This window comes from Musa acuminata, chromosome BXJ1-8, assembly GCF_036884655.1.
Source record: "Musa acuminata AAA Group cultivar baxijiao chromosome BXJ1-8, Cavendish_Baxijiao_AAA, whole genome shotgun sequence".
Classification (NCBI taxonomy): domain Eukaryota; kingdom Viridiplantae; phylum Streptophyta; class Magnoliopsida; order Zingiberales; family Musaceae; genus Musa; species Musa acuminata.
In genome coordinates, this window is record NC_088334.1 from 4,619,559 (window position 1) to 4,641,725 (window position 22,167).

General features: G+C 40.7%; 3 protein-coding genes across 5 annotated transcripts; all 3 read right to left on the reverse strand.

Moving 5' to 3' along the window:
- Positions 1–1,890: 1,890 nt before the first annotated feature.
- On the reverse strand, positions 1,891–6,699 carry LOC135587158 (exocyst complex component SEC15B-like). Its single transcript, XM_065078216.1, has 2 exons — positions 3,097–6,699; positions 1,891–2,507 (listed from the first exon to the last, which is right to left on the reverse strand). The coding sequence occupies exon 1, from the start codon at positions 5,533–5,535 to the stop codon at positions 3,109–3,111; it is 2,427 nt and encodes an 808-aa protein (XP_064934288.1). The 5' UTR covers positions 5,536–6,699; the 3' UTR covers positions 1,891–2,507; positions 3,097–3,108.
- Positions 6,700–6,836: 137 nt separating this feature from the next.
- LOC135587157 (pentatricopeptide repeat-containing protein At4g14850-like) lies at positions 6,837–10,103 on the reverse strand. The gene is made up of 2 exons (XM_065078215.1): positions 7,029–10,103; positions 6,837–6,940 (listed from the first exon to the last, which is right to left on the reverse strand). Exon 1 carries the CDS (start codon positions 9,904–9,906, stop codon positions 7,126–7,128), a length of 2,781 nt encoding a protein of 926 aa, XP_064934287.1. The 5' UTR covers positions 9,907–10,103; the 3' UTR covers positions 6,837–6,940; positions 7,029–7,125.
- A 324-nt stretch (positions 10,104–10,427) lies between these two features.
- LOC135587159 (protein EMBRYO SAC DEVELOPMENT ARREST 30-like) lies at positions 10,428–21,276 on the reverse strand. Of its 3 annotated transcripts, none has more exons than XM_065078219.1 (12): positions 21,044–21,276; positions 20,792–20,928; positions 20,256–20,435; positions 19,976–20,060; positions 19,423–19,490; positions 19,114–19,202; positions 18,772–19,015; positions 16,290–16,402; positions 15,971–16,061; positions 15,670–15,798; positions 13,667–14,220; positions 10,428–11,268 (listed from the first exon to the last, which is right to left on the reverse strand). In XM_065078219.1, exons 3-12 carry the CDS (start codon positions 20,406–20,408, stop codon positions 10,815–10,817), a joined length of 1,980 nt encoding a protein of 659 aa, XP_064934291.1. In that variant the 5' UTR covers positions 20,409–20,435; positions 20,792–20,928; positions 21,044–21,276; the 3' UTR covers positions 10,428–10,814. The 3 variants fall into 3 exon arrangements, with proteins under 3 accessions (XP_064934291.1, XP_064934290.1, XP_064934289.1); XM_065078218.1 differs by having other exon boundaries at positions 20,792–20,946; XM_065078217.1 differs by lacking the exon at positions 20,792–20,928.
- Positions 21,277–22,167: the final 891 nt, after the last annotated feature.

Below are 22,167 nucleotides of genomic sequence, written 5' to 3' on the forward strand. Positions count from 1 at the left end.
AACTGATGCGTCGTGATCGATAAGTCAGCACAGCTTGATTAATAGGTCATTGTAGGGAGCTCACGGAAGAAGTGTTGAAGCTAACTTATATTGGGAAGGTCGAGATGTTGACGTCATATGTGGGAAGGCGTCTCTTGGTCGAGGCGTTGACATCGTCTTCCGGGAGGATGTCTCTCGGTCGAGATGCTGATACCGTCTTCCGAGAAGGCGTCTCTTGGTCAGGGTGATCGTGCCTCCGAGGGTGGTCGAGCTCCTGCACATAAGGCCCTCGACTTTGGCCCCTCGTAGATCAAGTCAGTAGTTGCCACTTTTCCTCCTCCCTTTCTTCTTCTTCCTAGCCACTGGTCAGGGACTTTTATACTATTACGCAAGGATCGATTGTACGTGGACTTGGAGTGGTGATCGATCCCGGGATAATGAGGTAGTACCTTCGTGCGACCGATGCTCGGAATACACAAAATAGCGCCATGCAATATCATCCCGAGCTTTCCAGGACATGATTTGTCGAGAGGTGCCTTCTTGATACGGATTTTGGCTCGACGTGGGGAAGTACCCCTCGTGTTGACTTGGCAAGGGTGTAATGCGACACCGGTTGTGACGTCGTTGGAGTCCAAAATTTTAGGACTTCCTAACTTACTACTTACCTTGGAACACACAGATCCTCCATTACTTCAAGTTGTTCTCTCTTCCCAATAATATTGGAGCTGCACAGAAGATTCAACATAAGTTGATGCAAAATCTGTGACCAAATAAACACTGAATCAACCTGAACAGTGGAAAAAAGAAGGGAAATGCATTGCAGTTGCAAGAACAATCCATTACTAATCCCTTCCAAGAGGAGCCATAAACGAAATCATATAGAGGTGTGACATTTAAGAGAGAGAGAGAGAGAGACTGATTTATTGCTACTTTAATGTTATGGCATTCATGAAAGAAGATTCAACATAAGTTCACATAGATTCTGAATCCAACTAAACACATTACAGTTGGAAAAAATTAGATAAATGCATTACAGTTGTAAGTATAATCCATTTATAATCCCTTCCAAGATAGCCACAAACGAAATCAGAAAAAGGTGTGACATTTAAGAGGCAATAACTCTATTCCATTGCTATTCTCATATCACAGGGTTTCGAATTTAGCTACTACTATGCATTGGACTTTGCCATCAAAGATCAGGGTCTAAAATAAATGTTCCTATATCAGTTAATAACACTATATTTATCAGAAGGCAGAAAAATATCAAATACACATGCAGCTAAATTGGAACTTTTTAGCCAAAATTTGGCAGGATAACACAAAGACATAATACTGGCAAGATTTATTCAAGATAGTTCAAAGTGAAGATACATCAAAAAATGACAGAAGTACTACAAGCTTCAAAATAACTCTACCTCAAGCTTTTAATGACTCCAGTTGTGAAACATAATACAAGTGGAGAACATTATGCATCAAATAGTATGAATTAGCTCTCCATGGAGATACCAGGTGGGGCACATTCTGCAACAGTGATAAAAATGAAAGGAAGAAACGATCATCACAAAGAGACCAGAAAGAACTGACCAGACTAGGCATTGATTGTATGGACCAAAAGTATGCTTCCAACCTCCTTGACATGTTGTAGTATAAGCTGTGTGTATATGAAACATATACATATGAAACATTGATACATGACATTTGTTAGTCAGTTCATGATTGCTTCAAGTGTAGGTAAAGAAACAGAGAGAACAACTAGACCTCAAGATAGTAACAGTGATGCATATATATGCTTTGACCTTCGATGCACCTTGTTGTCTTTGAACAGCTTACAAAAGGATTAATAGAAATTGTAGAAATAACCATCATAAAAGACATTGTTGTCAAATGCAGTGGCCATTGAACCAAAAAAGCCGACGATATAAAAACAAAAAGAATATACACTTTTTGTTATAAAAAAACACATCAAAAATAACATTCATTGTAGACTAGTACAATTAAGTCCGGAACACATGAAAACATCACAAAATACAAACTAATAAAAAAGGCTTGTGATATTCAACATATGCATCACGAACAAACACAATAAAGTCAATATTCAACAAAGTTTCTACTCTCAATGTCATCAATTTCATCTCTTAGCACAAACAGAACCAAATTTCAAAAGCATTGCTCATACAGCCAAGATTATGAATTACCACAAATTATACCGTTTTGCATTCTAATTGCCAAAAAAATGAAAACCCAAACCCTTGAAAACCACTTCACCAGTGACCAGCTCGACCGTTGTAAGCAGGTATCCACCTGTTTGGTTCTGAAATAGTTTTAACACCCCAACCAGCCTGGCCGCCAGATCGGTTCCTGATTTTCGCAGTCTGTCGTGGTCCGAACTCACTATGCCTGGGTTGGCCTGAACAAGCGCCTGGGTCAACCAACATCCAGCTTGAGGTTCTCACTTGGGTGGCGCCCAAGTAAAGACACCTTGCTCAGATAGGTTTGAGGTGCTTGGGTCTCACCTCGCCGAGCACTCGCTAGCAAAACTGGTGTCAGTATAACATATGCAGATATGATCTAGAATCCAAATTCTTCAACTAAAGTACAAAATTAAGTAATCTCTATCACTGAAAGAAACAAGATTTTATGAATTTTTTTATGCTTATATCGTTTTCAACTTCAAAGTAACCTAACCTTGTGACAGTTACATTTATGAATAATGTGATTTCATATTGTGTGTGATAGGATGGATCATAGGAATGTATGAAAACTGATTGTCTATGTAAAGCTTGTATGACAGAACCTATTCTTTCTTGTATAAGGTCTCCATGAAATACCTTAGAACCATGAAGAGTTTCACAATAATCCTGTCAATCATATTTTTGGCTTGGCCGTTTGGGTATAAAAAATATGACGAAAGTTTCAGCTCAGAAAAGTAAAACATTCTATATTTAGTTCATCCACAGATCCAGATAGAAGACAGATTAAGTCACTGCAAAAAATTACATCTAGAGGACAATAATATAATAATTTCACTAACCAGAGTAGGATGCAAGTTCTAAACAATGAATAACAAACCATCTATAATTCACAGAAATCAAGAAAAATTCTTTTATTTTACTCTACCAGGAAACTGGTTCAGCTAGCATCCTTGAGCCTTTTTATTAAAGCATCTAATGATTTCTGCTTTGGATTCTGCCTTGCACCCCTTGTGCCAAAAGTTCCAAATAGCCGATCTGATGATTCCCTGAACTTCTCAGTTACTGTGATCACCTTCTTGTAGTTGAGCTTGTTGTAGCTCCTTTCCGTGATCACTGGGTTAAGGAAATTCTCAGGGTTGTTACACATGAGCAGATTAACCAACTGTCTTGCCTCTAACAATGCAAGCTTTAACTCATTAGCAACGAAATCATCAGAATCAGTAAACAAGCGAGATTGGTCGTCTGCAAATGACTCAAACCTCTTAAGATCAACATCAATTCCCATCACTGCATTCAAATTAAACCTCTTGACAGTGTCACTAAGGAAAAGACCCATGATAGTGTTAGATATATAGGTCAAGACACCCTGAAGTATCCGTCGAAGGACTTGGATGGGCAGTATCTGCAGTGCTGTAGAAACCAATGTCTCGAGGTATATTATCACCTCATTGGAGTACTCATTCCCACTCGGGGGTGGGCTGTCCGCCATCCAACTAATACTGTCTGTCAGCATCATGAAATCATTGATCTTCTTCCTTAGCAGCCCCAGAAGGAGCTCCTCTGTTGCGATACGAGACTTCTTCAAAGGAAACTCCCTTCTTACCTTCTCTGCTATGCGCAGCGGAATGCCTGAAAGCTGGGCTGCATGGCGAAACAAGAAGTTGCAGGCCTGCTCCAAGACGACCATATTGGCAGCCACCTGCATTGCCTGGGAGACACCAAGACTCCTGGATTCGATGTGGTGTAGAATGGATCCATCAACGACCTCACCCAGGAGTCTCTCAAGGTACTTCTTGACGATAGGGTAGATGTCAAGCTGCCCACCGTGAGACATGAAGCTAATCGAGTCCTTGATGAAGGACCGGCAGATGACGCAGAGGTCAGGGACGCTGGAGGAGAAGGAGGCGACGTAGGGAAAGGCTGGGGTGATGTCAGATGTCTGTATCTGAAAGGAGAGCACGTTCTTGGAATACTCGAACTCCGTTTTCATAAGCATCTGCTCAAACTTGTCGGCGGCAAGGGTCTCAGACACCTGGCGGCGGCAGTCGGAGAGGAGAAGGTCATGGTATTTGTCGCGGTGCTTGGAGAGGACGTCAAGTAGGGGGTCGACCGAGTAACAGTAACGGTGGAGTGTGACGCCGAGGAGGCTGACGTAGTCCTTGATGAGGAGGAAGTGGTTAGCCGTTTGCATCCGGGAGAACTGGTCCTCGAGCACTGACACCATCTTGGTAATGGCGATTTCCCAGAGGGCGTCAACATCGGGCGGTGCGATGAGGCCGCCGCCAGTGCAGAGGATGCGGTCCTCGACGATGAAGAATCCGACGATCTGTGCGAAGAAGATCTGGTGCGACTCGAGGAAGGGAGTCAAGGAGGAGACCTGGAAGTCAGAGGTGAGTTGCAGTTTGCGGTTCTCGAAGTAGTACCGCCGGAAGCGCTCCTCGAGGCCGAGGGTCGTGTGGATGTGGTGGGCACGGTAAAGAGGGATGAGATCGAGGATCGAAGCTTCGCCATCAGAGAAGGCCGCGGCGAGGTCGTCGGAGTCGTCGCCAGACCAGTCGTCATCCTCCTCCTCCTCGAGGCGGAGGGAGTATGGATGGTCGCGGAAGATAGAGGTAGTGATGGTGGAGCCGGAGCGAATACCTTGCTCTTCGGCCTGGCGCTGGCGGGCAGCAGAGGCGCGGTCGATGGCGATCTGGCCGAGGTGGCGGCTGGCGACGCGGATCTGGACCATCCAGTCGGAGAACTCCTCGAAGATCTTCCGCTCGACGTGGGCATGGACAGCGGGAATGAGGCTGACGAGCATGCGGCGGATGGTGGGGTGGGGAGCGGCGGGGAGCAGGTCACGCTCCGCGGCTGCGATGGCGCGGAGCGCGAGGTAGAGGCGATCAGCGGCGAGATGCTCGTTGGCGCGGGCGAGGAGGGCGAAGAGGCGGGAGCAGAGGCGAGCAGCGCGGATGGCGGCGGTGAGGTTGTCGGCGACGGAGCGGGCCTCGAGGTAGGCGTCAAGTGCTGCAAGTAGGGGGCCGACGGTAGACTGGACGGCGGCGTTGGAGTCGGCGAGGGCAGACTTGAGGGAGTCGACGTCGGAGAGGAGGGAGCGGAGGTCGTCGACGGCACCCATAAAGTCCTGGTAGTGGGCCTTGCACACGTCCTCGATTTCCACCTCCTTGGACCGTGCGAAGTGATGGAGGGAGGACAGAAGCGCCTCGGGCCGCCCGGACGCGAAGGCCCGGCGCACGAAGGGTCCTAGGTCCTCTCCGTTACGGATCGCCGTGGACAGCTGCGCCTGCTCCACCTCCGTCGCCCCCTCGCCGCCTCCCACCGCCGCCATTGCCGATGAATCCGGTGCCACCTTCCGCCGCATCGATCAGCCCTCCTTTTAGCCCTCGATAGAGAGGGAGGGAAGGAGTCATGCGCTCGTCCGACTTGCGTATAATACGGGAGGACTCTGCCTGCTTCCCCAACAGTGGAAACAGAGTTATTGGAATGACGAAAGCACCCCTTTGAGTCCGGCTCGCCCGGGGCCCGCGTGCGGAGGACGAGGGCCGCGTCATGACTCGGGTCTCGACGCGTTTAAGACGCCGCGGGTGGGGCCGCCTTAATACATGCCTTCGTCGAACGGGACCCACCGATCAAGCAGCAGAATTGACAAAAGTCATACGAAAATTTATATGCAAGAGAAAAATATAATAAAATAAATCAAATAAAATGTTTATCATTTAAATCCTCTTTACCCAATTGCATCCATGTATTTATTTATTAGTTCTAATAAATACAAAAATCTGAAGAATGAGATTTTTTTTTTCTCCAATGGAAGGAGAAGGTGTTGCATCAAATTTAAGTACTTTTGAAGCCAGAAAATAGGAATAAATCAAAGCTGGAAAAGCTTGGGGATTCAGAAGGATCTCATGGAACCAATATGGAGAGCAAAGATGATGGGTTGATGGATCTGATATGGACTTCACAATAGAGCAAACTCAACTAAGAAAATTACTACCTTTGGCTATATCAATTAGAACTCAAGTTCAATCTTGGACTAATTCTGATCATCTAAAACATAATCTTATATCATGCCTATGGTCATTTAAAATCTCCTATATTCTAAAACATGAAAATGCAACATACTTTGCTTCACAATAAATAAAAAAATATAGAGCATTATAGACAAATTAGGAATGATCTTAATTTATTCCAACAATCATTTAAGATTTGGTCATTTTTACCTTTTAATAATACACATCATCCTATGGTCTTGTAAAATCTCCTATATTCCAAAACATTGAACCTAATAAGGGTTAGGTGATTTTACTGCACTCTCTAGTAAATCTTGGGAAACACCTAATAAAGAGAACACAAAAAAGGCATCAGTCGACAATTTGTCACTCCTAGATACAACCATTTTTAAGGATAAACCACTAAAGGTATATGGAAAACTGTGCTAACCAAAGACTTGAAAACCAGAGGAGAAAGCAGATTAAACAGTAAACAGTATGATGCAAGTAATCTGAAGTCAATATTGTAGCATAGTAAAGAAGAATTTTAAGAGACAATTTAAGATGGCAAATGCAAACCAAAGATCAAGGAAGGTCAAAATTAACAAACCTTGTGATCTCTGTACTCTGATTTGGGAAAGATGATATCATAAGGAATTATACTGTTCTTCGATAATCCAGAAAATAATTCATAGAAGAAAGAAATATCTGATCATACAACCTGAGAAGCTGAGCAAGATACATCCCAAATCCTCAAAAAAATTATGTTTCACTAATCTGCCAAGACCAAAAAGTAATCTCTTATAATAAACCAGCTAAAATTTTTGGTGACACTTTTAATAAAACATATCACTGGTAAACCCACCTTGCCTTCAATATGTTCTCTGTCTTACTGCTAGCATTGGTTAAACCAGAAAGCACATCTTTGAACTTGAGGAAAGTAGTATCAGTCAACTCCACAATCACCAATAATCCCCACAAGAACATGCCCCATCCTTGAAATGATGAAACCGATTGATATCTCTAAGTATTATCTCCGTGGAAACAATCTTGCATATGAACTTGAATGCTGTGTGGCAATCTCTACACACTCGAAGATTTTTCTTCACTCTAATTGGAACTCCAGCTGGAGTACTGATCAATGCAAATGCAACAGCAAGCTTCTCACTGTGATGAGAAAGGAGAACTTCCTTCTCCCCTGGTTCCACATCATGGAGATCGGTCTCAACCATAGGAACATATCCAGCTTTCCTCATTAGGTCCCCAAGCTCTTCCAGCTTAGCATATATCTCAGCTGTCCTATCATGACTTCTATCCCCCACTATGAAAGTATAAATTTTGTCTTTCATTTCAACCCAACTCATTGCGGGCTCCTTCTTCACCCTGCTATCTTTCATCAACCTTCTGACTTTGGCAACATTGTCCCACATGCTTGCTGAAGCATACATGTTTGCAAGCAGCACATGTGTTCCAGACTTCTCAGGCTCAAGGGCAAAGAGCATCTCAGCTGCTTGTTTACCCAATTCTATATTTCCATGAACCCTAGAAGCCCCTAAGAGTGCTCCCCATACTGAAGCATTGGCTTCAAAAGGCATACGATGCACGAGTTCCATTGCTTCATTTAATCTACCAGCACGCCCAAGAAGGTCAATCATGCATGCATAATGCTCTTGTGTTCGTTGAACCCCATACATCTCTTCCATCAGATCAAAATATTGTTTTGCCTCATCAATAAGGCCCGCATGATTACAAGCACAAAGAACACTAGTCAAGGTAATGTGGTTTGGAGATAGACCCTCATCAAGCATCTTAGAGAATAAATCCAAGGCCTTCTTCCCATGCCCATGTTGGGCGAGTCCTCCAATCATAGCAGACCATGAGACAATCCCCCTCTCTGGTATCTCAGAGAAAGCTAAGGTGGCATCTTCAACACTACCACACTTTGCATACATGTTAACGAGTGCATTCCCAGCAAACACATCATACATAAACCCCATCTTTAGCACATGTATATGTATCTGTTTCCCTTGTTCATAGGCAGATAAACTAGCACAGGCATTAAGAAGGCTACTACAAACAAATGAATCTGGTTTCAGGTCCTGATTTAGCATCTCACAGAAGACTTTGATAGCTTCCTCCCCTTGCCCACTCTGGGAGTGAGCTGTAATCAAAGATGTGAAAGCCACCACATCACCAGATTGGCATTCCTCAAAGACTCTCCCTGCCTCCTCCAGGCAACTGCATTTCCCATATGCATCAACGAGACCATTTACTACATGAGGATCTGACAAAAACCCTGCTCTTGTTGCGAGTCCATGCACCTGCTTGGTTACAGTAATTGCCTGCAAGCTTGCTGTGGACTTAAGAACTGCCGACAGAGTGGTTCGGTTAAAGTTCAGACCTTCTCTTCTCATCTTAGAGAAGCAGGCGAGGGCTTCATCATCACTCCCACTATGTGAACACCCCGAGATCAAAGCATTCCATGATATTAAGTCCTGTTCAGGGATCAAGTAAAAGGCCTTCATTGCATCATCTAAACAATTGCATTTTGCATACATATCAACAAGTCCAACACCGACAAATGAGTCAGGATCTGAACCAGCCTTGATCAAGTTACCATGTATCTGCATGCCTAAATCCAGCATCCCTGTTCCTGCACAAGCCTTAAGAACGCTAGACAGAGTGAACACATTTGGAACCATTCCTGATGCCTTCATCTCCACCAACAATGCCAATGCCCGGCTATCATGCCCATGAAGAACACAACCAGCAATAAAACAGTTCCATGAAACGATATCCGGTCGAGCAATTTTTCCAAAAACCATAGCTGCAGCTTTGGCGTTTCCCAACTTGGCGTACATATCCACAAGAGCATTGGTGGTAAAAGGGTCCGAGTGGTATCCAAGCCTGGTAAGGTAGCCATGAACTGCCCTCCCGCAGGATAAATCCTGCGAGCCAGTGCATGCATTTAGGATGCAGGAGAAGCCAAACTCATTCGGCCTCATTCCATCCATCACCATCTCCTGAAACAATGACACTGCCTCCTCGAACCTCTCATTCCTTACACAGCCTGCGAGCAATCCGTTCCACGAGACAGAATTGCGGTCAGTAATGCCGTCGAACAATCTCTTGGAATCTAAGAGGAGGCCGAAGTTGGCGTACATGACAACGAGGGTGTTCGCAACAAAGACGTCGGACTCGAACCCGGTGACTATGACGAAGGCGTGGACTAGTGTGCCAGCGATGAAGTCGGAGGAGACAGAGCAGGCCTTGAGGACGGACGGAAGTGTGAACTCGTTGCTCCGAACGCCCAAAGATCGCATCTTTCTGAAGGACAACAGCGCCTCGCGGCCGAGGCCGTTGTTGGAGTACGCGGAGATGAGGGCGGACCAGGAGATGTGGTCCGGGTCGGGGAATTCGTCGAAGAGCTTGCGGGCGGATTCGGGGGAGCGGCATCTGGAGTAGAGGGTGAGGAGGTGGTGGCGAAAAGGAGGGCCGAATGAAAGGCCGCACTTGGCGAGGTGGGCGTGGATCTGAGCGGCTCCGCCGACGGACTGGGTGGCGGAGATGAGGGTTGTGAGATTGGAGACAGAGGAGGCCGGGGATTCCGGTGGAGGGGAGAGGTGGGAAGAGAGATTGGCGGCGGAGGCGGGAGTGAGATGGTCTTCGAGGATGGATACGGCGGCGGTGTGGAAGGGCTTGAAGGGCAAAGAGGTGGGAAGGGGGAGGCGGCAAAGCTTCATCACAACCCCATGGAAGAGAAGAAGCGTAGGACGGGTAGGGAAGGAACATACATGCAGACGCAGTCCAACTCGAGTCAGGCCATAATTATTGGGCCCAATCCAAGCCGACTGTTACCGGCGATGGCAGCGGGTTGGTCTCACCCAGTTATATCGACTGGTTACTCTTTGCACAGCGACATCACGGATGGTATGCTTGCGAGATCTCGATGCATGAATGAATCCCTTGGCAAATTGGGGAGGACAATTCATTTTCAACTACATCTAAAATATTAATTTGATCGTGTATGACTCATTCACCTTATGCAAAAAATAATAATAATAATAATAATAATACTTTTTTTTTTATGTTAACCATTTTGATCTTGCTATATATATAGTTGTGTGCAATATGCTTATCTGACTGCACAAATTGGTATATATACTAACAACACTTGGAATGGAGATCAGCACTTGAGAGCATCAGCTTGGTTTTCTGCAATGGTGGTAAAACAAGCAGCATCAGAATTTAAAGGTCCAAAAAATCAGCCAGTCAATATCTCTGATCATTTTGATGGGTTCGAGAAATTTTATACTCCTCCCCGTACTAACGAATAATGTGTCTGAAAAAAATACACATTAAAATGTACAGATTAACTTGGAAGGAAGGATTTTAAAACAGGGCAGGAGAAAAAGAATGCTAAGGCTGACTTCCTCACTGAAATTTGTATAAGAAGAACCAACAACAACCACTTTGACTGCAGCTAGGCATTTGTCCCCCTCGATCTGCTTCCGCTTAACTGCAGCTAAGCATTGGTCCTCATCAATCTGCTTACGGAATAGAAAAAATATACTCACAGTGCTTGCAGATTTGGTTAGATCTTTACAATCTTGACATGCATCTTCCAGTTCTCTATGTATCTTTTTTGCATTTAATCATCTGGATCCATTTCTTCATCTTGCTCCATGGATCTATTTGTGTCACTTCGGTTTCCATTATCAGGGTCCGACTGTCCATCTGTTTCATTGTCATCTTCCAGCAACTCGCCCTCCTCAACATCCTCATCTTTGGCACCAGTGGCCTTCTGGGAAGCCATTGCTAGGCCATGAACCATCCACTCAGGACATTCTTCCTCATTCCCATATAACAATTTGCCGCTGCGGCTCATCACATGACCAGGAGTGTCTGAAGATTTTGAAGTGCGGCACGAACATTCTGGAAAAGGATGGGAAAGGAAAGAAGCAGGTTTCGATGATTCAGCCTCTGCTTTGAATCCGTCCACACCCAAGCTCTTGTTAAGATGATCCCGCACCAGTACTGTCCAATTATGTGTTGGATGATATAGGTTATCATGTATAGAGATGAGCAGCCCGACAAGTGTTTTTCTGGTGGAAGAAAAACTCAGCAGTCACATTGTGGTCAGGGAACAAATGCAGTTGTATCAATTTATAAACATAAAATCTTCTAAAATGAATAGCCCGCACCCATTTTGCCTGTTGCCTGTGACAGACTGAATTTCTAAAAAGTGTCATAAACCAATTGGTTGAACTTACTCATTCAAGAGGTTGTTATAGCATATAAACAAGCTCTTCCAGCACATATAAGCAAAGGAATTATCACAATCCACATTTTTTGGGCCTTTACAAAAATTATTCAACTCAAGCATAAAAAATAATAATCGATGTAGGAAATTCTGCAAGGTAAGCAAAATTTAATTACTTCAGAAGCCCATTACTTTAAATAAACAAAAAACAAACTGCTCCAAGTCTAGGAAGTATAAATATTTCATCAAACACGGAGCTAGAGTAATTAATTAAAATTTGTGGTATCACGAAAAAAGCATATGATCAAGGAAGAGTTCTACCCCAAAAACATGCCAGTTTCTTTTATAAAAATCCTGATAATTCTTTGCTGTATCCCACCTGCCCTCTCCTGAAATTTGTACAGCAGTGTTCAATAACTCAGAGGACTTTCAGATTGTTACCCTCACAGCATAAACTCTAAATATTACTATAATTGCGGCTCAAAAAACTGATGCGATTGGCTCATACCAACTGGTATTTATCGATCCAATTGTGATGGTATATAAGAAATTATGCCCAGGTATATAAGCAACTGTGACTGGTGTACAGTTCAATATCCAGATCTAAGTCGAAGTTTTTTGCTTAGTTTCGATGCCTGAAACGAATGACATGACTTATTCTTCCATTATCTCTGGTCTCCAGAATGTCCAAATGATTTCAACGACATTGACAGTAGTAATGATGGTGGATATGAATCTTACGTTCTTGTGACATAGAGAGGTCAACAGTGGACAAAGAAGCACGCATCTAGTCATACCACCTAAGGTAAAGCTCATGTTGTCAAATTTATCATAATTATTTTTTAGAGGAAAGAAAGTCAAGGGAAAATGCTTTAACAAGGTTTGGATCAATCCAAAACAAGAACCGGCCAGTCCGGCCAGTAGCAACCCATACCAACACTACCAGCCTATACTGAGTGCCGGTATGGTACTCCTTGACTACAAATATGTTGAGCTTCTTTTATGGTGTAGAAGCTAGGTAAAAACTTTTCAATCATTTGTCCAAATAATCACCGATTTAAATTTTGATAGGAAAACAACTTGCATAGCCCCAATCTTGGTGAAATAGCCTCAAAGAAATTAAAGTGATTGAATTGGCTTATTTACTTCGCAGCCAATCAGGGTGTCGGCTCGTTTGATAATATGCACCACTCAATATATTTGACCTATATTAGGACTTTGGACTATCAGAGACTAGAGGGACTGGGAGATAATTATTCACCAGAGGAAAGGCCAGAACATGTGTGCTGCAGCAATTAAAGATGTTGATATAAATTTAAATAAATTTAAATTTACAAAACAAGAACGGAACCGATCTTTCACCATCATTAAAAACTGTAAATCTATATCCTTAGTTAAGAGTATTTAAATCTTTATTTATAATTTTTTGTAAAATCTTATCAACTCTCTATCTATCTCTTCTTATTATAGCATAGGTGTGCTTACTACATGTTCATATTATTTTAAGCAATTCTCTCTCCTAAATTATTTATGAATGAAAATATTTTTTTTAATCTTTCCTACTAATTTCATATATCTACATCAACATTTTCATACTACTAATATGAACTTCTTGTATATGTTGCTTCTTAAATGCTCGACAATTAGATCCATAAAGTATTGTTGCTCTCATAAATAACTCATAAAATTTTGCTTCTGGTCTAAATGATACTTGACAATCACACAAACCTCGTAACTATATCCTCATATCATTTCCTAATATTACTAAAATTGGATCTCATGTATTCAGCCCCTAACTTAGTTGCCCTTAAATCAAAGTTTTGGTCAAACAAAGGGGCATTACTAGAGAAGGACAGCCCAATGGGTGGAATCAGTTTCAAATTAGCTTGATTTTATTTTCCCTAAGAGAATATTTGATTGCATACGATAACTAATAAGGATCTTTTTCTTCAAGTCGGTCTGCAGGTTCTCTTCTACCTAATGAAAATTCTGCTGTAATAAAAAGTACAAGAGAATCCCAGCATCACTTAAAAGTGTAATTGCTGCAAAGATTTATTTTTCTTTGGAACCACATATTAAATTTATCGAAGATAGTCAGCAGGATATTGCCAGGATCTGATGAAAGAAAGAAGATAAAAACAATGCATCACTGAGAACAGATGAACACAAAGATGCAGCTTGCAACAGAATAATTGTTTTTCATTTCTCAAGATGTAACAAACTAATATGAGGGCTTTTACCTGTTGGGGCGATAGGTTACTCCAGAGGCTGTTTGGTAAGAGCGGTGACCCATGACCAAGCTTGAAAAATCAGGCCACGCACTACCATCATTGTTAAAACCAGGAAAAAAAGCATCAGCTTCAACAGAAACATAATAGTCAAGAGCATCCCAGAGTAGCCTGTGTGCTTGTTTCCTAAGATCCACAGATGAAGGGTCAGGCTCTGTATCAGTCTCAGCAATCCAACCATACCAACCTTCCTTCTCATGCTGATAAAAGGGCCTTGCAGGAGGTGGTGGAAGGGGTCGTGGTCGAGGCCCAGCTTTTTTCCACTCCTCAATAAGTTGTTTTTCACTCTTCACAGGAGGAGGCTGAGGGAGATTTAAAGGAAGAGGATATTCAGGACCAATCAAGTTTGAAAGCTCTTTCTTAGTGCACAAGGAAGTACGATCTACTAAGTTTGTATACATGGCTCGCAAAGGAACTAGGATCCTCTGTCCTCCAAATGTCTCAGAACCAGCCAAGTAAATTATGGTATTTGGTGGATATCCCATTGCCCGAAGGAGAAGTCCAACCTGCAAAGATTCAACCAATTTTGGTGCAGATATTTGAATATGTTAAAACTAACTCATAACAACAAGAAAGCACACGGAATATTGAAGACTAGAACAATAAGTAGACATGGTTATAAGTAGTTTATGTTCAATATTTGAGGCTTTGAGCAACTTGATTGGACCCACTAATAACATGAGGACTTTGTAAAAATGCTCCTATTCGACCCAAACAGAAGTAACAAATTAACTTTATTGACCTAAAACCAATCCAAACTAATGATAGCGAGCCCATCAAACTTTATAAATCAACTTAATTTTCCTCCCACTTCTAAAGTTGGAATCACAAAATTTTCCTACTGAAGACTTGATGTCATCATCAAAGTCCAAGGTCCAACACATAATCCAAAAATCATATCAAATTGGTTGCATGCGAATGCCTCTAGCTTTCTACTTGGAACTCCCCACCATGTCTAATAGTGGATCCACTTTGATACCAATTGTCGCAGTCCGACACAATGGAAAAAAATTAGCTCATTAACCTGATATGTCTGAGAGACTGAGACCAACTTACCAAAATGCATACACCCAAGTTAATAGTAGTAGGCTCATCTAACCTTATAAATCAATTCAATCTTCCTCCCACTTCCAATGTATGATAAACTAAAGTGTTATGAAGAAGGTTACAACTTCTTATAACAAACACTAGTGGCATTTACAAGTTCAAAGTTAATCTAAAACCAATACCTTAGAAGGAACATGATCCTATTACCATCATAGCAATTTTGTTGTTCGGTAAGTGCTCTACAATTACTACTACATTATACAGACACTGTTCTCTGATAAGTAAAAAAAGAAAAACCCAAAATGACTCCATCTAGATAAGATGGATGTAATGCCAACTGAGGATAAGGTGAAGGAAACATTTATGACAAGTCGGGCAGGGTAAGTAAAGACTACTTAGTGTGCTACGAAGCTGTTAGTTGATTCAAACTCAGGCATCACAACACAAGAACACATAAAAACACAATGATGAAAATGGCAAAGTATTCAATGAAAGGAAGGACTCTTGCTTGCAGTGATTATACTTTCTAAGACAACCTTATAGACATCTCATATCTACTTTATGTCAATTTCCTGGGGATATTCTTGAAGAATGTTCTTTAAGCAATGGCTGGGAAGCTTGAACTTCACCACAACTAAGATAAGAGATAGACAACCAAATATGTGAACGACAAGACAACAAAAACTGTTGAAGAATGATTGCAAGTGCAAGAACTAAAGGCTTCTCGCTCCAACGACTGCCTTTCAGCTTTTTGTAATAAACATAGAGAATGATAGGATAAAAATACCTAACCACAAAACATTTAGAAGATTGGGAAGAAATATATTTCTAGCCTCCAGAAGAAACACCATTTCTTGGTATCATCTAAACAATATAATATAATTATGTGAATGAATGAACTAAGTCACCTCTTCAGGGATGAGAGGGCATGAACCATTCGTTTTTCGAGCAAATGAATCAACAACAAGATCTTCGTCAACTGTTCCCTGCTTTATCAGCTGCTTCCTTGTGTATTGCATAAGCTCCGTATGAACATCCTAGCCAGTGTTAAGAAGCACTCTGGTCAAGCAAAGCATGAGGTAATATAAAACGTACGAGAAACCAGCAAGTCTAAAAGCAGAGTAATGAGTTAAATGATGCATGAGATACAAAGGCACAAAACCACATATTACCAATAGCACTGAAAAGGTACTGACAATTCTGACCAACCTGGAAAAGTTCAGCACAACCATGAAATGCTAGGGTGTCCCTCACAAAGCCAGGGTGATACGACAGATATGGACCACCAGTTCCTCGTAACCTGCAATGACATTCAATTTGATATTAAACATAGTATTCAAACTTAAATTGGTCAGTGAGGAATAAATCTGATCCAAAGTTTGAGGGTGGAATACAAGCATCAGTTCATAGTCAAACTTACAGATAAACTAACTAATTTCTTATATGTACACATCAGAGAAGTATTTTCTCTTGGGGAATCAAGGTTTAATTAGTTCATGTACTTAATGACTTAACTAAAAAGTGATACCTTTCTACCATTTGGTTGCCAAGTGCCCGGATATCTGAGCGGAATTGAAGAGCATGGAAGGCAACTCTGCATCTAAGTCTCTGATATTCGTCCATGTTTGATGGAAGGATAGGCTACATAAGCAAGAATAGATAAGAGAACCGAAAAGAATTATAAGGTATTGATGAGATTTTTCATACAGGCCCAAGTACTTGAGTAGAAGTGTCATCCTAAGTTGTCTTAAGTGCCCAGTCATTTCATTTCTCCTAGACAATCATTGCATACCTCCACCGAAACTATCAGACACATTTCAATAGACAAAATACAAGTCCTTTCAAGAATATCACTCCTATATTTAATTCCTTAATACAAGGATGATTAAAGGCAAAAGCAAGTCATAGAGTTCACAAAGAAAGAAAAGAGGTAGAATATGCAAGCAAATTCCTTTGCCATTCTTGGATCTAGTGACTCCAGGAAAACATGCAGGAACCATGGAATAAGCAGCATATGTATTTCTTCATAAGGGAGTCACAGAAAACAATTTACATTCAGAGTTCCACATAATCTCTTCTGGGTAATAGCTTCAATTTCAAATAGTTAACTTACAAGTTAAATTAGTTAATCATTATAAGAGCTGACACAAGTAGACATAAGCCAAAACCTGGACAGCAACAATGAAAGAGGAATAATGGGCCAAAATTGACAGAAAAAAATGTGTGATTATATGTTTAGAAGGTTGGAAGACACCCATGTTGCCTACTCCGACTGACAGACTTATGGTTCCATTTCTGCTGGTGCTGATGTTGCTAGTTGTATCTGGTAAGATACTCTTTATTATCTGTTCATTTCTTTTCTGTAGAAAACTTCTGCAAAGTTGACTGGCATTTGTTTACAGACAGCCAGCCATAGCCATCAAGATTCCTTTTATATTCCCACCAGGTTCCCAATGTTATCATATTTCAGGTATTAGAAGTCTCTTATATAGTGCCTAGAGAGACTTGTTAAACATGTCATCAACCACAGTGGGTTCCTTATCGCCTATGTTATGTATACATGCATCAAGACTCCAATAGACATATTAGCTACAAGTAAGAGATCTAGTTATTGAGACATGTTAAGTTACAATCTTTTCTTATTTTGTATCAGAATCACCACAAGCACCTTCAGGTAAATAATTCTCTTTAGCAAAAACATTTAATATGATATCTACTGCACAAGGAAGGAAAAAAGCTAACAAACCAGAGAATGAAATTTCTCCAATCATTACAAGCTGTCTGCTCCATAACTGATAATTCTCACTCTTAATTGCCAACAACCTTTATCACATCATTTGTTTTGCTCATATTAGTTTAAGAGTCAGTGGAACTGAATGACTTATCAAATAGTGTTAACAAGCCAGTTTTGGGAGCCTCCACCTAACCTGTGATGCAGGTCACAATAGGTCAGGTCCTTTGTGACATACAGTGCATAGCATTATACACTCACCCTTAGATATAAAGCACTCCTCTAATAAGATTTCACTTCTACTGCCAAAATTCCACATGGACCCTTCACTGTTTTCTGTTAAAAGTTAAGAACCTTCGTTTGAACTCATAATTCAAAGCACTCAGATGAAACCTTGCATACAACACCATAGCAAAACCTCCCCAAGAAGTACATTGCTTGGCATCCAAATTGGCTTCGACTTCGAGTGCAAAGAGTGCAGCCCTTAACACTTTGCCTTCTAGTAAGATACATGTGCAATGTTCAAAAAAACCTTGAGAAATATGAACCTTTCTTAATAATTCGTCTTGAGGATCACTGTAGAGTGCATCTCCAACTCAGTTGATGCATGTCATAACCATAGTTCCCTGACTGATGTTTCATTCAAATATCTTGCTTCTATATGCTTCTAATATCAAGCATAAAATTCTATGACGCTGTTACCTGATTGCAGTAAATCAGGTTACAACATAGTGATGTAACTTCTTTATCTTACTTTGCTTTCATGGCAGTTTGTCTGAAATTGCTCCCTCCAAGAACTGGAGATCAATTCTTGAAAGGGTAGTATCAGCTCAATAGCTACTATGTGATCTTCTAATTGATGCATGCATTAAGTGTTATGGAGTACAACAGTTACATAGATAACCAATTATCAATATTAAAAGGCTGTCTGATTAAATAAAACTAAAAGCTCTCAGAGAATTCAACAATGCCATGCATGTATTATTTGTTGGATGGTAATCTCCCTTGAGTAACTCATATAAGCTTCTACTAGAAAGTTTCTATTATTTGTGCCAAATGGGGGTGAATGGTGCTCAAGCAGTGTTTGTATGTGCCTCTTCTTCTTTAAAAATTAAGAAAACATTGTTTCTTTAACTGTTGAAAAAACTGACATCCAGAATACATGTCTAATTTTACAACTCATTTCCATTATGTAATACTAGGTTTTTTGATGGAGAGAAAAACCATTCTCATTTTAGAATAATATACAAAAAATCTAAATATGCAACTAGAGTCATACCTGAAGGCATCCTCCATCAGAAACTAATATCCTAATAACCTTTGATTGTTTAAGTTTAGGTAAGACTTCTCTGGTATAAAAGCTTGGGGAAGTTGAGGCTTTGGGTGATACTGTAGGAAATTTTGTCTTTTTCCTAGCCTCCTTCAGATCTTTAGGCAAGCTCTTTACAACAATAACGTCATCTGAAAGTGATGCTATGAACTGCTCTTCGTCATAGAGATAAGAGAAACTCCTAAATTTTGGACTGGTGGACAGAAAAAAAAAGGTGATTAGCAGATAAATATTTAGAACAAAATGACATCAGTGTCCAAACAAATGCATATAAAGCATCATTAGAGAGACCTGATGCCTTTTGACCGAACACTTTGTTGGATCTCAGGAATAACAAGTGTGGCATTTAAGAGCCTAGCAATAGCAACAAGGTCGCATATCTGCAAGAAGAAAATATATATGAATGTGCTAACCACACCATCTCATGCTAGCATATACTGAAAGGCATGAAAAACAACCACAAGCCATGTCAAGTCTGTTCATATGTAATAATGGGCAGCAGAAAAGGCATAATACTTGCCAAGACATATGGTAAGTAGTATTTATAACGATGAAATCTTAATTCAGTAGATGTGTGCTATAGGAGAAAGAAGAACGTACTGATGATCTTATCTTCTCAAAACCACCAGAGATCTTTGCATAAATAAAACCATTCTGCTGACCTGGCACTGTGAGATAAATATGAAAAAAATAAAAAACCTCGTAGAAAGTAGAAAAAAGAGAAATACCAAAAAGATAAGAAAATTGTTGCATTTATAGTAATCCACACTCTCAGGTTTAGAAGGCAGAAGTTTTCTCATCATACAGCTGCCATCAAACCTTGAAAGATGCCCCAATCCAATTAGATAGAACAACCTTAGAATGAATCACTTAGAAGTCAACTAACTTTTTTTTCAAATAATTTAAAAATAAATTTCTTTTACTTGCTAAAATGATGTGCCAAATTATCATTGTGAACCTGCAACTACAGATCTCTACAGTTAATGCTATTAAATAAGTATATTTGTCATGTGGGACATAACTTAACAGCTCTAGAAAAAGAAATGGTGCCATAGAAAAAATATCCTCTAGTCATGGTTTTCAAATCCTAAGAAAGGGATTGTTATAAAATGTTACTAGATAAATACATCAAACATTATAAAACAAGTGATACCAGGATAGAAACTTCTGGGCTTAGCATATGGTTGCAAGACCTCCAATGAGCTCACTGGACCCCATAACCTTCGATGTCGAAGTTTCTGAAAGAGCATCACAAATACTATGATAAAACAACTTTAGCCAACTAAAACAATGGTGCTTTTTCCACTGAAGTAAATCTTAAGGCAAAGTATCAAATCAAATGGCGGTTTCAAGAAAAACAATACCAAATTTTGCATGATCATCAATCAAAAAGTGGGAAAAAAAAGCATGCTGATGGCTATAGATTGACGTACATGTCCCACTGGATACAGGTAGTCCTCTCGCAACTTGTATTGTATAAAGTCCCCCACTGAATAATTTGCAACAAAGAGGTGCACAAACAAAGATAAGACCGATAAGGTGATTCCCACGAGAGCGGCCAACTTGATCTTGCTCTTGTGGCACATCTTAAAGCATAGCTTGCATTTCAAAACCTAGTAGAAACAAGCACACCGATTTAAAGGTCAGCGCAAACTAGACAAATCAGACAATACGAATGGCATTACGAACCGTCCGATGCAAAGCGCACATATTACAACGAAAGAAACGGCAATGAATAAAATTTTTGCATCAGACCTATAAAGATCGGATTACCAATGAAGAACGCAAGGTTAGCAACCTAAAGAACAGTGAAGAAAGAGCGAAAAACCATAAACACACACAGTGATCTGACTCCGGCAATATCTCAGTCATGGAAGTCAAAACTTAGAGAACGAATCGATGACGAAAAAGGGGCCAACTCCAGGAAGAAACTACACCAAGAAACGCCAAAATCACGTTCGGGGATCACCGTTACACAATGCGCGATCTAGACAACCCAGAAGCATGAAGAAAGGGCACGTCCCATAGAGATTTGCCGCTACGTCGTGTCGAGATCCTTTATTGAACAAAACGAAAGCATCCTCGGGTTCTAGGTTCTCCACCGATCTGGAAAAAGATCCATCTCTGATCCAAGAACCAGCCGCGCGGATCGAGGAGAGAGGGCAAGATCAAGAGGGAAGAAGAAAGTGCAAGAATCGAAGAGAAGGAAACGAGAGAGAACCTCGATAACCCCTTGTCCGTCTTCCCGAAGGTGAGATCCGCGACGGGAACCAGAACCAGCATCCCCCTTGTCGAGCGATACAAGAGTTGGATCGGTACCCTCGACGTTCCTCGGATCTCCTTCGAGGACCAAGAACCAAAAGGGAAACGAAATAACTTGAGGGAGAGGAAGTGGAAGAGTTCGAGGAGGAGGTAGAAGGGGGCAAGAAGACTGTGAAGCCGTCGAGAGGAGCTCTTAATGAAATTAACTGCATCATCGTTGTATCATTTAATTGGGCAGGATTGGGCTTGACTTCCGAGGATGGGCCGCTAATGGGCTTTGTTGATAGTGTAGGTAATGCACGTGTTATGCACGTACTTGTCATTGTTCTTCTTGGATACAATATTCTTTTTGTCGCTTTTACATAATTATCCTTACAACTTTTAAAAATAACACAATTACATTCATACGTTTTATAAAAAGAAAAAAAGACCCAAAAACTTAGCGGTGTTCTAACAGTGCTTTGATAAGATCTTTACAATCTAAAATACTAGTATCTTAAAAATTTTAGGATGAGATCTCAAGCTCTCAACCCTATCCATGAGTCTAATATACTACCAATATATCAATATTTTAAGTATTATACTTATGATTATTTGTATGACTTATACTCCTCCAACTGAGGAGATCCTTTTTCATATAATAATGTCTATCCAAATTAATTAGAACTAATTATAGCAAAAAATAACTAAATTGAATATATATATATATATATATATATATATATATGTATGTATGTATGTAGCTTTACCAATGACTTTATTATTTACTTAAATTTTAAAATATGAACGTAGATAGTTCAATGCCGAAACTTTGAGTTTATTGTTATTCTAGTCAGTATGACTCTATCAAGTTGATAAGAATCTATCGATAACGGATTGCCACATGAGATCTAACTCACCCTTAACTTATTTATCTATATGGATAAAGATTTAAAATAAGGAATACAAACTTCCTTTTCGTTCGTATAAAAATATATCGTAAATAGTAAAAAGAAAATGAATTAACTCTCTCCTTTTTAAAACTATTCAAATTTATATTTAGAAGATGTCGAATTATTAATGCATGCTTTGCATCAATTCAAA

Coding starts and splice junctions, on each gene's coding strand:
- LOC135587158 (XM_065078216.1), bottom strand. CDS start 5,535: ATGCGGCGGAAGGTGGCACCGGATTCATCGGCAATGGCGGCGGTGGGA.
- LOC135587157 (XM_065078215.1), bottom strand. CDS start 9,906: ATGAAGCTTTGCCGCCTCCCCCTTCCCACCTCTTTGCCCTTCAAGCCC.
- LOC135587159 (XM_065078217.1), bottom strand. CDS start 20,408: ATGTGCCACAAGAGCAAGATCAAGTTGGCCGCTCTCGTGGGAATCACC. Junction 16,062..16,289: donor GGCAACCAAATGGTAGAAAG/GTATCACTTTTT, acceptor ATGTCATTGCAG/GTTACGAGGAACTGGTGGTC. Junction 11,269..13,666: donor GTAACCTATCGCCCCAACAG/GTAAAAGCCCTC, acceptor TTCTTCCACCAG/AAAAACACTTGTCGGGCTGC.